At 37.6% G+C, this 13,679-nt stretch overlaps 1 protein-coding gene across 1 annotated transcript in view; it reads left to right on the forward strand.

Moving 5' to 3' along the window:
* The window catches only part of FAF1 (Fas associated factor 1), a 170,695-nt gene that overhangs the window by 121,477 nt on the left and 35,539 nt on the right, over positions 1 to 13,679 (forward strand). Inside the window, exon 13 of the mRNA XM_074906243.1 lies at positions 2,981 to 3,135. Within this exon, the coding sequence (XP_074762344.1) occupies positions 2,981 to 3,135 (155 nt within the window). The remainder of the gene's footprint in view (positions 1 to 2,980; positions 3,136 to 13,679) is intronic.

Consider the following 13,679-nt stretch of genomic DNA (forward strand, 5'->3'; position numbering starts at 1 on the left):
ATACATCTTTTGATGGCTTAAGTTCCTGAAGTCCTAAGCTCTTTGGAAGTCCATTCTAAGCTCTTCAGTACTTAGAATCTTTTCAGTATCCCATGCCTTCATAATGCCTAGTAAAACTTCTTTCCCATTGGATTTTTTTCTTGGTTAAATTTTATGCTCTGTATATAACCCGAGTCGTTATATTTTTGAGAAATGCAACACAGAACAGACTCGTGCTCCATTAGTACGCTTCTTTTATGGAAGCCCAGACTGTTCAGCAGTTTAGCAAGTCTATTTTATTAGTACTGACTAAAAAATTCGCAGTATTAGTCATCACAGAATCCAAGAATTTACTCTGATTTTTCAAAGGCTTGAAATAAACCCAACAAAAACCTGCTTAGAAATATATATACTACCATGTGAAACCAAACCAAAAAAGCAAACAACAAAAACCGCACAGCAGCAGCAACAACAACAAACTCTAAGCTGTGAGTCTTTTTCAATAATGCATTTTTCCAGGGAAAAAATATCCCAGACCTTCCACTAAGATTTTCCAAAATGATGTTTCAATACTTCAGTTCCTCCTGCTGCCTCTTCATTTGATCTAGCAGTACGCTTATGCCTGACTTTGATAATTCATCCAAAATGTTAGACACAAGTACAGTCTTTTATATGTGATGGATTTTAGTCTTTGCGTGGTGAGGCTTGTTGATGCAACAAAAATTACATTCACTTGTAAAGTAGCTCAGTGTAAACATCTATTGTGTATGTGCCTGTTCTGTTTACTAAAATTTGTCCCTAAATCTTTAAGCCTAAAACTGTACATATTTTGAAACATTCTGTTGTATGGAAACTCATATTTAACAGTTTCATGGGGTTGTTTCTTTGGAAGTAAAAGTGTTTCTCAAGAGCCTTTTTTTTCTATCTGCTCCCAGTGAAAAGAGGAGAGCAAAGCCATCCGCTTACCACAAAGCAGTGCCACCACAAAGGAAAGATTAAGGGTTTAGAGAGAGGTCAATGTGGGTTTTTCTCTAACTAAACACTTTCCTAAAGTTTCCTTGTGGAAAAAATAATGAAGTCATCTCAGAGTTTTTAAAGAATTTTTATTTCTTTTTCACCGTCTGCATTCGCTTGTCTTCTCAGCATGGATGTTTAATCTTTCTAGGCTTTGTGAATTGGTCCAAATGAATAAGTGGTGAGCTGTCTCTCTAGGAGCTAGAGGCTTATTCTAAGGCCCTAATCACTGAGTAAACACATCTTTGCCCTCCCTCTCTTACAACTGCTATATAATAGTCGAGATTCTAGCACAGTAACCTGGATATTGCAGGGATCGACGCTTTGAAATGCAGAATGGCTGATCCTCAAAAACAGACAGTGCCTGATCTTCCCCTGCCTCTTTCTTCTTTTTAAATTAAATATCACCACAGAAATGCTGTTTTATTGCTTGATATTGTGCATCAATGCCCTGGATTTTCAAGTTTAGTTTCAGTCAACATTGTTGGCTGCACTTATATGGATCTCTGCATGTTGGGCTTATTAATGGTCCTTCCTGGCACATGTGTACGTGGTTCTGAAAAACATTTAAATTAAATTAGACAAACATTAATGCAGATTACTAATTCCTTTCCCAAAGTCTAATGTTCAAATGTATTCTTCTTTTTATAAACAGTCATTAAGTTTTATCCAAAGCCAGTATATGAGGTGATAGCTGTACAGGTTTTTTTACCAAGACAGCTTGTCTCACAATGGCATCCCATGTCTTGCTGTATCAATACACGTCAATACCTAATGTTGAGTGTTACTTCTGATGAAGAGATTTGAAATGACTTTAAATAAAAGTCTGAAAATAGCATTTACCATATTGTCTCAACAGTTATGTTCAAGTAGGATTTTAAAATAAAGTAAATGATATATACGTGTATGGGGGAAAGTTGTAATTTTTTGAATGGTATTTATAATTCATTGAATACCAGATATAGGATCGTGGTCCTCATTGAGCTCATACTTTCCCTGTGTTTTTCTCAGTCTGCTTTCTGTATTTATGTACACACAGACTCACTTTCCAAAAGGTGGTCTGAGATTGTCGTGGGGACGCAACACAGCTCTATGCTGCTGTCAGTGAAGCTCAGATATTACTTGACAGGGTTTCAGAACACAGCATGGGATATTTTGTTTCAAGAGGCCACAAACACCATCCTCAACATCTAGTCTTCACTAACATGGTAGCTATGATGAGATATATCACCACTCACAAACTCAATGTGGGTTTTGATCCATGTCTCCCATATCCCTTCCCTTGCGTCTCACACATTCGCAGTGCTGGGGTGGCTACCTTACTCCTCAGCTCTACTAAAGATGTAGCCAGCTGGGCTGACACGTGGCCTTTTTGGCCAGCTACACATCAACTTACGAAGTAGGTGAGAGTCTGATGTGTTGTGGGCCTCCCCACATCACACGGCTGGATGGAGAGCTGCCAAAACATCCAGCATGTAGCGTCACAAGCTTTGGGACTGTAGGCAGCTGTATTGTTACTTATTTTCCTCTTTATTTGGCTACAGATGGGGTAATAACAATATGCTGTCATTTTTTCTGGTTGTTTATAATTGTATCATAGGTGCTGTTGTATCAAGCGGTGTGTTCCTTGCTTGGGGAATTGTTCCAAATGTTATTTTTATTGGGCAGCAAGCCAAAAAAGTTCACCCATTTCTTAAGCTAAGTCTGTTATAAGGTTTTTGTTTTTCATTCAAATGTTGTTATTTTCATGTTCTAAGCATATGTAATCATGTATAAAATATTAGAAAACATTGAGAAGACTTACAGATTTGGAGGGATAGACCATTTGACTTGCAATCTACTGGGTTTTTTTCCCCCTGTGTGTGCATGTTGAGATACTCAGCACCCTAGGGTGTACTAACACAGAAATCTGCAGCAGTAATTTTAAATTACTAAATAGCCTGAGTAAGTTTTCACAGATTTTTTTTTTTTTCTCATGTCTTTTCAGAGAAAGCTTCTTGCTATCTACCTCCACCATGATGAAAGTGTACTAACCAATGTCTTCTGCTCACAAATGCTTTGTGCTGAATCTATTGTCTCCTATCTGAGTCAGAATTTCATAACCTGGGCATGGGACATGACAAAAGAAGCAAACAGAGCAAGGTAAGACTCCTTGGACTGTGAGTGGAGCAGCTTTTCTGTCAAGGAAGACCCTTATCTCTCTGTATCAAATCTTTTGTTGCTTGCTCTTTATTTCAACTAAAAACTTCATGTTCGTTCTTAGCTGATCAATGAAGCTGTGCTGGCTGACATTCACTGAGAATTGGACCATCCTTGTTTTCATTACAAAGTGACTTCTTATTCCTGTGCAGGAAAAAGTAGTTGAAGAAATTACTTCCTCTCTTTTTTTTGAGTTTATTTTGCAAATGTAGTTCTAGGAACGTGTCTTGACAGTTTTGCATTGCAGTGCCATAATTAATTGTATGGACGTACATGTAACTGCATTAGAACTGTCTGGGATAACTACTTTTAATGAAAATCTTACAAAAACCCCACATTTGATTAATACTAAAAACAGATTGTGCAAAAAATTAAAAGCTTGCAATTCATATGAACCTTTTTGAACTACATTTTTCTTACAGAATGTTTCTTTGGTGATGTTCAGATATTTTGATAGGTTTTAATATTAAAAGCTCTCCTATGTCTAAGAGGGGCTATCATTTTGCTGATGAGTAAAGAAATTAAAGAACTGTAGATTCCACTTCCTTCTACATCTTCTGTGTGTCACCAACAAATTTTCTTACCTTTGTATAATGACCCCTCTCTTCTTTAGTTATTTATCAGTTGATCATAATCTATTGAAAATAATGTTACTGTGTTTATACTTATTTTATTTAGAAATCAGACTTGTTTGGCTTTCCAACATGGGCCTTATTTCATTACATTTACTTACACGGAAGATGATGGCTTGCCAGGATAATGGCTTGTGTATGTTACTGTAAGAGAGTTACTCCAACATTTAACAAAAGATGCAACAGTAATTTGGGCTGGATAAGTTTGACACTTTTTCCCACAATTAGATTGATTATTGAACAATTAAAAGTACATATTTATCTTTCTTTTGTGGCTTGCTAGAATAAAGCATTCATGTGTTTCTTACCTTAAATATGTAAATTATAGTTAATATTACTTTACTGAAAGTGGACATGGAGAACAGCAATCTCTTTCTCTAATACACTTTTTTAATAACACTTGTGTTTCACAGGAATTCCTAACTCGACCTCCTGCATTTTGTCATTGGACGCATCAGCAGCTATGTTTCTAGTTTAAGCTATTCTAGAGAAGAGTCAAAGATTACGGAAAAAAGCAGTTGCAAAACCAGCTAAAAAAGTTTTTAAAAAAAGAAAAGAGAGCGAGAGCAAAAAGAAACATCTAGGTTCTTTTATGGGACCAAATACATAGACTGGAAAGTTGCTTAAGTCTTTTGGTATTGCCATTCATGGGCAGTAAGGAACCTCCTCCTTTTCTTTTATCCCACAAGTTGGTGTAGAAGGAAACACTATTTCTAAACCATCTGTAGTGGCTAAGTTCAGTTGACTACCTGCTGTTCTATTGTTTGCTTTTCTATTTAATTCTCTAGTTTCTTTTATTTTACAATGACAAAAAATTGCAGTGTAGTTTCTTTTGAAAAACTGTGTTTGAGGGGTTTTTTATGACTGACGATCAACAGCCATGTAATTGCTTTGTTGTGTTTTACTAAAGAAATCTATTAAGTAGCACAACTTTGATACACTAGTAATAAGAGTTTGCAGGTTACAGAGACACCTGTGGTGACCAAAGCGACAGAAGCTGCTTATTAGAAAGAGCCTGTACAGCTGTGTCCTATTAACTCCTTATGACACTTCTTAAAACACAAAATAAAGGGCTTGTTTAAGGCTTTATAGCTATTCTCAATGAACCTAGTCACCGATTGTGCAGTACGATAGGGTTTTCAAGCCTTCATTTTTTGCTGTCTATTAACAACAACAAAGAAACTGTCATATTAACAGTGAGGTCAAAAAATAGTGAGGGGTAAACAAGACACGCTGGCTTGAATTAGAATAATTTCTTAGTTGTGTTTAGTGTCACATCCTGCTCCTTAGACTGTGATTTCTTCAGAGGGGGCATGATGCTTCCTTCTCCCTTTGGAAAGTGCCAGTGCACTGTGGGCATTCCCATAAATAAATACTCAGTACCTCTGTTTAATTACTACCCTTTGTTATGTGACACAATGACAGTGGTCTTGGAGCTGTTCTGTATCCCTGTGAATACTGTAGCATGTAGTTTTTTATTTGAATGGTGAGAAGACAACGGCAGCAACAAAAGGAGCTGCTTTTTGCGTGCTGATGTAGCCCGAGAGCAACTTATTTGTGTCATTGCAGTTGCATTAGTGGAAAAGTTGGGGTGAGAAGGCAGAGGAATCACTCCCACTTTTACAGCAATCAGTAGGGACACCTCAATGTCAGTAGTAAAAGACAGGTTTTCAGTACTGTAGCATAGTATGAATAAATTCAAACCAATATAAATACTTTCCTCGTACAAGCCAAAAAATCTTGAATATTCTGATTTTTTTCCCTCCCTCTTTACTGTCCTCTTTCTGGCATCTATGGATGTCATTCTGTTCCAAAACCAGTCTCAGTAGTCATTTCCATTTTTCTTATTAATGAACCATCCTGAACACCGTAGAACAAAACCAGCTCCAAAATCTTGTCATTTTTCCTGATTTTTAATATGTTCTCATCTGACACTGATGGGATGTGCTTTGAATCCTGCATTACTGTACACTAGCACTCTTCAGCTGGAATCTCGCAGTCTTGTTCTTCAACACCCATTGCAACAGAGCGAAGAGTTCTGTAGGCAGGACTAGAAGTAAAATGCTGCGTGCAGGTGCCAGGGTGTAACTGTTAGCAGTAGTGCAAGAACGTAAGCATTATGACTTTGGGAGTCAGACTTTTAAAAATTTCGAACTACAGCCACCCAGGACTGTTACTTTGTCAAACTGAAGGAGAACACTAGTTAATACAGTTAAGAGGATGTTTTCTTTTAGCTTTCACAGCTTTTAATTGCCTCTGATAGAAGGTTAGCAGGAAAGGGAGCAATTACGTTGGGTAAGTGCAAATTATGAATCTTTTCATTACTAGAATAAAAAAATCATAATAAAAGGCACAAAATTATAAAATAGCTTCCATTTAGGAAAATAATGTGGTGTTTCTGTAATACTGTTAAGGAATCTATGGGAAAGCTTTATCACCTATAGTTTAGTGAGCAGCTGTTTGGAGTATCCTTGTAATTTATGTTGTCCATGGTTAAAGGAGGATGAAAGTCACAAAGATACAGGTATATCTTTTAATTTTTTGTTATATTCCATTCAGTTTGGGGTGAATCGTGGGCTTGAAAATCACCATTTCCTTTTCATTGCTTGCTACGGAGATCTACCATGCCGCTTCAAACAGCAGAAATACGTTCATGGGAGGTTTCAGGGCAGTAGCAGTGGTATTTGACAGCGGTGGTGTTGACAATTCTGGCCCTACCTTTCGGTCTGAGCATGTGGCTGCAGCAGCTCACCAGCTGCATTGGGCCATCGCTAAACAATTCCTCAGGTTTCCAGAGAGGTTATGGGATAGATGAGCAGAAGAACCAGACATGAGCAGCTATAGTTCTGGCACTTTCTGACTTCAAAGAGTTGACTAAATACCATTATTCTAATATAATTATGTGCATGTTTATGGGAGGTGTATATATATGTATACAAGCATATGCCTAACTGTATTTGTTAATTCGTTAATATACATTAATGTAATACATTTATATCCAGGACAGATATACCGTGAATATCTATACATACATATATACCTACACACGTACACATACCTTTGTATACACAGCATTTACATGCATAGATTATGCATAACATTTACAGATTTCCAATGTACATAATGTTTCCCATGCAAAGCAACGCCAAAACCATGAAACAGTGACTCGAATGTCTGTAGCAGCTTTTTGGCTTTTGATATCATTGCCCTTGGGCGCTGTATTTCAAGGTGTTCCCAACTTTTCTCAGCTCTGATGACAGGTACTTGTTAGTTTTAGTGTTCAAATGATAGTTTTTCACTTTGCTTAAGCTTAGGAAAGAGTTAATGGACTAAAGCGCTTCTCAGCAGCAGGTTGTCTTCACCTGCAATTTCCGTCATCAAGTAATTAGCCATATTCACAGTTGCTGACCCTTAATACTAACCTACTGAATGATGCATGCCTGGATGAAGACCAGTTGACCATATTACTCCAGCTCCCCAATCCTATTTGATCCTTCAGCAAATATATTGCAGGTGTGGGGTCCGTGAGAGCTGGACTTGGGGAGTTAATTTCTCACTGCCTCTTCAGGAGTGACCGTAGATTCTGTGCATGTTGCTTGCAAAACTGTTGGATGTGTTCTTTAGGCTCTAAATCCTTAACAGGTTTCACAGAACAGTGTGAAAACCTTTTCTATTGTATTTTGCAATATTTTATTTAATTTACTTTAATAGCAATACAGTGCCACTCAATAAAAACAGGTCAAAAGTCTAATTAATGTTTTAAAAATAAAGGTTCTCAAACAGTAGGCGAGTTTGTCATTTTATGTATAGTTTGTTTTGAGGAGGAAGAGGAAAGAAGGTGAGGAGGGAACCCTTCTGTTTCATGATTACATCCCACCCGCTCATTTTCTCCTTTTCTCCTTTGCTTTTGATTTTAGTGGCGGTCTTAACAGAATGTCAAGATCAATTTGCAGCATGGTTTAACTCAAGGTTTGCATTCTGCCAGCAGCGATTGTCCTAACGAACAATGCTGTGTGTTCTTGTAACTTCAGAAGCTTTTAGAAGGCTCATGGCAAGGGCAGCATCTAATGACTTTATTAGTGTAGGGTTTCAAAATGGGCTCAGTAATTGTTCGCATCTCTTTGTCATCTAGTCATAATTACTGCATAGTATTGTTTGGGGTTGCACTTGTGAATAGTTTCCTAATAGCACTGAAACAAAGAAAAAAGGAAAAGGATAAAAGGTGATTGTCTCTTTAGATGGAGAACAAAACAGCCTGTATATAGATGATGGTTAAACTGTTTATTATACACCCACCAGAAAAGGTAAACTCTCCCTGCTTAAATATTGATGTGCTTCAAGGTAATTTCATGTTAGTAGTCTAAAAATGTCCAAATTTGGAAAACTGAAAACCAGCAGAGAATGCATTTTAATCTAATCGTGATTAGTAAAATATGGATGTCTCTATAATATTAAACTATAAATAGAAAATAGTCTCTCTGTCGATGTGATTAAGATTTTCATTTTATATGTCTATAGCAGTGCTTTAAGGTCATCTGAAAAAAAAAAATTAAACCCACAGGAATTAACTGATAAATTTGTAAGCATATATTTTAAGTCCCCACTATAAAACCAAATCCTAAAGCAAGTTCTATCCCCCTGTATTCAAACTACAGCCTAGTTTATTAAGCTTGTTGAGCAGAAAAGGTGAATGAATAAAGCTGTAGTGTCCTGTGCAGAAGAGGTGAAGGCAGAAGAACAGGCAGTCAAGACAGACTTGTTGGACTGTTTTGAGGAAGGAGAAAGAAGTCATTCACAGGTCCATCTGACACTACAGGAGTCCACAACTGCACCAGTGAAGTCTAATGCCAGGTGGAATTGAAGCTGTAGAGAAATTTAGCTGTATCCATGCATCTAAATCAACAGTCGGAAGAAATCATTGTGCTGGCAGTGTCAGAATCGTTCGTACCAAAACGCAGCTGAAAGGTGCGAATGAATCTCCTTGGTACTGCAGGGTGCCAGATCGGGACAAAGGCTCCTTGCAGAAGTGCAGATGCCCATCCTCTTCCTTTAGGTTAGGACGACTCTGCTTTGACCTCTCGCCTCTTCTTTTTGTTGCTGTTCTGACTGTCTGTGAGTCTTGGAGAGCTGCACATCACAGCGTTCAGTCTGTGCCTGGCCCAGGGGTTCAACTGCACCTGCCTCAGTCCTGACTGATGGTTGTCCGATCTCATCTTTGGTGTGAGGGAGGTTTCTCAGCGTTTCTCCATAACTAGTTCCAGTACTCAACTTTCCCTTTACACAGTTCACGCTAATATTTAACTCAAGTTTCTCTTGCACCCATCAATGGCAATTATATCTTGGTTCACTCAGTAGGCAGTTCTTTGGAATTAAATGGCGCTATTATGTTTTCCTGCAATTTTCTTAAACTGAGCAACTGTGATTCCTTCAACCTTTCCTTGTAGCTTGTCTTTTGTAGACATTTGTTATTGCAACCTTCATATAGTCCTTCTGTAACTGATCCACATCTTTACTGATGCGCTGTGCCTAAAACTGCCTTCTCAGTGCTAAATACAGAAAGAGGATCATTTCATGTTGTACAAATCACGCTTCTGTTTGCTCACCCCAGTATGATGCTTGTCTCCTTCACATCATGACTTTTCTTCTTCCCTTACTGCTTGATTCTTGTTCTGTATTTGGGCAATTGTTCCTCCTACTTGGAGACTTTCATTGACCTCGTTGAACTGCATTTTACTTGTCAGGATGTTTCTCTAATTTACGAAGGTTAATCTGAATTCTCTTGCTGACTTTCAGTGTGCTTGTAGCTTCTCCCACTTTACTAATGTCTGTAAAGTAACTAAGTACACTCTCTGTTCTTATCCAGGTTATTATTAAATCTACCTGTAGCAAGCTTTGGATATTCCTTAGCAAATCATGTATTACATGGCTTTCTAATATGGTCAGCAATAATCAAAACTACCCCTGATATGCAAGTGCATCTTGTGTTTTCATTTTCTAGTACAGCGTTTTAGCAAGGGGTCCAGGTATATTTTATTTATACTTTTACCAATGATTTTGTCTGGTGTCCAATGGTACTGAAAGGATGGATTAATGAATTTCTAGGGGGATGTGTTTTAGACTAAATGGGGTTATAATGTATTTACCTAATCTGTTTGAACCTTGCAGGATGAAATTAGATCTTCCATGTTTTATGAAGGGATAGATAACCCGCTCATCTAGCCTTTACTCTCACGTAAAGAAAAAGTGGGTAAAACCATGCTTTTGACATCTGAATCCCTGGATATTTAGCATGTGGGTACTAAAGAGGATATCCACGTCATTTGATTCAGGCTGCTTTATACAGCTTTAAAACATGCCTCATATTTGTTGCTCATTCCCCCTTGCGTTTGAGTCAATAGTTATGACCCTACCAATGAGGGTAAGATTCTGTATTATGGAGGCTGTGGATAGCAACCTTATTTTTATATACCGTTTCATGGCCTCAGGTTTTACTTTTTTAAAAAAGCATAAATGCCAAATACAAAAATGTTATTTTTACATTACCATTTTAATGAGTCTTATGTTGACTTTGCACAGTATATAACTATTAAAAATAGTCAGACATCTTGCATATTTAATATTCATTATTGTTTTCTTCATGCTCAAGAAAGGAGTTACATATTTTTTTCACACCCATTTCTGAAGTTTTAAAGTTTCTTAAAGTAAGGTTGGCCTTGGGAAGTATCTGGCCATAAATAAATCACACTTCTTTTTGGTCTAAAATCCATCCTGATTGTGGACTGAACACCACTTCAGACTGAAAGGAAATGGATATTTTAGAAGAGGTCATCAAATTTTGTCCAGCTGCTGCTTTCTGAGCAGGACTTCAGGCTGAGATGATATAGCAAAAAACATCTCCATTGTACACTTTCTGTTGAAAAGTCCTTTGCGAGAAGCACAGTGGGCACCATGTGCCAAAGTGCCTCATTTTAGGAAGAATTTTTCCAGTTTTCCCACCAGTGTGTAATAATTAAAAGTAACTATAGGAATATTTATATGAGTAAGATTGTAACAAGTAACCAGATCTCTGTTATGTTGGTATAGAAAATAAGGAAAAATTGATCTAAAACCCTATGCCATTTTTTATATTTTAATACATTTTATCCATACTTTTGAGAACAGAGTACTTTCTGTATGGAAGAGAATTTGCATGAATCATCCATTCTTTGCTAAGGTCTTCCTTTAATTCCTCTTCAGTTTTTCAAATCTCTGTAAATTCTTCCTCTCCTAGGTACAAGTAGGAATAATTTTGAACTAGTACACATTGGAAAATACAACATGACAGTTTGGGAGCCAGTGAACACCTCTGCCTTGTGTCCCCTTTAGGGACTGGCACCATGGATGCTCTTAGCTTACTAAATTATTAAATTGAATTATTAAAGGATATTTACATTTTTCTAAAGTATTTAGCATGATAGCTTGTTTGTTTGTTCATATTCATGGTGTGGTAAGGATGGATCTTGCATAGTCATGGATCCACACTTGATTGCAGTAGATCCTATCCATATGAATAACAAAATATGAAACGATGTCATACCTGAGCAGGAGATACAATGACCGGTATTATCTCATTGTTTCTTTCTATAATGATGAGATGCATTCCATCAGGAATAGCTGCCATCTCCCACCTAGGGGTTTGGCTTTCTCCTTTGGGCTTTCCCCCGCAAAAGGCAATACATATTTTGTGGTGTAAATAGAGAGATCCGGAAAAAAAAAAAAAAAAAGGAGCTCTGACATCAACACTTTTAGAGGATCAACACTCCGGCCAGAGGTGGCCAATTTTTGTGTTAAAAATAATAAGCTGCATGTTCTCACAAAAATGTATCACTGCTAAACCTCAGCATTTACCAAGTTCTAGGTATCATATCTGAGATCAGGAGCTATGGTAGACCACAGACCTCAGTTGTAATAAGTATTCCTTTTGGTTTTGAGACTCAGTAATATTTCAAACTTTTTTTCAGTAGATTTTTAAAGCTGTTGTTTTTTCATAATTGCCTTCTAGGAGCTTTTTAAAAGTAATATTAAATAAATTGCATTTTATGATAAAATTGAAAAAAAGTTATGCCAGGAGTATATTTTAATATAAAGTGTCATGTATTAGGTGGTAGATAATGATCACGTTCTCTGGGAAACTAATGTGGTACAAACATGATAACTCCTTGCACAGGCTCTCAGGGTGCACACAGAGGGATAAGTGTTGTGCAGTGATCAGCAACCCCCCAAATTAACATCTTCATTTCACCAGAATAATTTTTCCTCTCTGCTGCTTTTAACTGAGGAGTGAACTGTGCCTAGGAATGAATACCTATTCAATCTACATTAAAAAAATTAAGATAAGTTTGTAATTTTTTAAGGGTTTGTTTCTGTGTTTGTCAACCCAAGGTCAGTGTCCATGTTTATTCTTCAGCTTTAATAACTGCTGGTTTCATTGCTAGCAAGTTGTGAAAGTAGTAAAGAAATGATGCTGTCTGCCAAAGCTATTACTCTTCTTGATGAACTTTATTCTTGGAACTTTCAAGATTTTTTTTTTAATGGATTTTTCCTTCATAAAATGCTCCTTTGCCTTTCTCATATTTGTCCCCCCTTGAATATTTTAATAATTTAAAAATAAAAGGACTAGTAGGGTGCCACTTGCCCTCCTTCTCTGGCAGCATTCCTCTATTTCCACTTTTGGTTGGAGATCACAGTAATCCAGCATGTTGTGGAAAACGGTTCTCCCCAGAGGGACATCTGCCTCTTTGATGCACTCCGCAGGCAGTTCTCTTGGCAGCTCTGGAGATGCCACTGAAAGATCTGGCATGCTTCTCTTTAAATGAAAGCAAGAAAATCTCTTGTGAGTGATGTACAGAGTAAGATACTGGTTATTGCACCAAATTGTTTTGGTCCTACTCGCATACTTCTGACAGTAAATATTAGCACAGATGAGATTATTTTTTTTTTCTGGATATGAATGTAGAAGTAAAAAGGTCTGTAAATACAGAATCAGTAAAGGCAGAAAAGGAAAAAAATGCCAAATTAGTTAAGTAGTTTCAAAATCTATTAAAAGGCATGAGAAAAACTGAATGGGGATCATGCATGAAAATTCAATTCCTACCTGTCTAGCGAAATGAAAAGAAGAGATATGTTATGAGTAATTGCTGAGCTCTTACCACTGACCTGGCAAAGAGCACGTGTGTGAGTGAGTAATTGCTGGTGAACAGGAGTTACACAATGCAGGTGTTGGAGATTGCTGCTGCTATCTCTCTGTTCAGCGTTGCATCGTTTGACGACCTTCACGTTTTTGTTGGCTTTACTACATTTTAATTCAACGGACAAGTGGGGTCTTACTTGGTTCCAAAGGGCAGGATCTATTCTGATGGATCATGTTAGTGAGAAGAGTTTCTCACGGGTATTTGCTCTGCTCTGAAGATACACGTTGATAACCACTGGCTGGTCATTCATCCCCCACTAACATCCTCATCACAGCTGCCTGGACATTGATTATTGAAAGTTGAAGATGGAGAGATGTTTCTTATTCCTCCTCTAAGAAAGACAAAGGCTGTGTTGATGCTAGTGGTGGCAAATCTGTGGCATTCGGGCCAGAATTGGCATGACCTGCTCTTAACTGGTACATGAGCGAGCTGGCTTCTGTCCCTGCGAGCTGAGATGATGTAAGAAGTGGCCCCAAGTTAAAAAAAAAGCATCACGATGGGAGATATTGGTATCTTTTCTGCTGTCACTCAACCAGGAAAGTATGTGTACCCTTACAACAGCCTGGCACAACATGCCATCCTCTGAAGCCCTGATTATAGAGGACCCCGAGGTATCATAATCTGT

This window comes from Athene noctua, chromosome 5 (genome assembly GCF_965140245.1).
Source record: "Athene noctua chromosome 5, bAthNoc1.hap1.1, whole genome shotgun sequence".
In the NCBI taxonomy this organism is placed as follows: domain Eukaryota; kingdom Metazoa; phylum Chordata; class Aves; order Strigiformes; family Strigidae; genus Athene; species Athene noctua.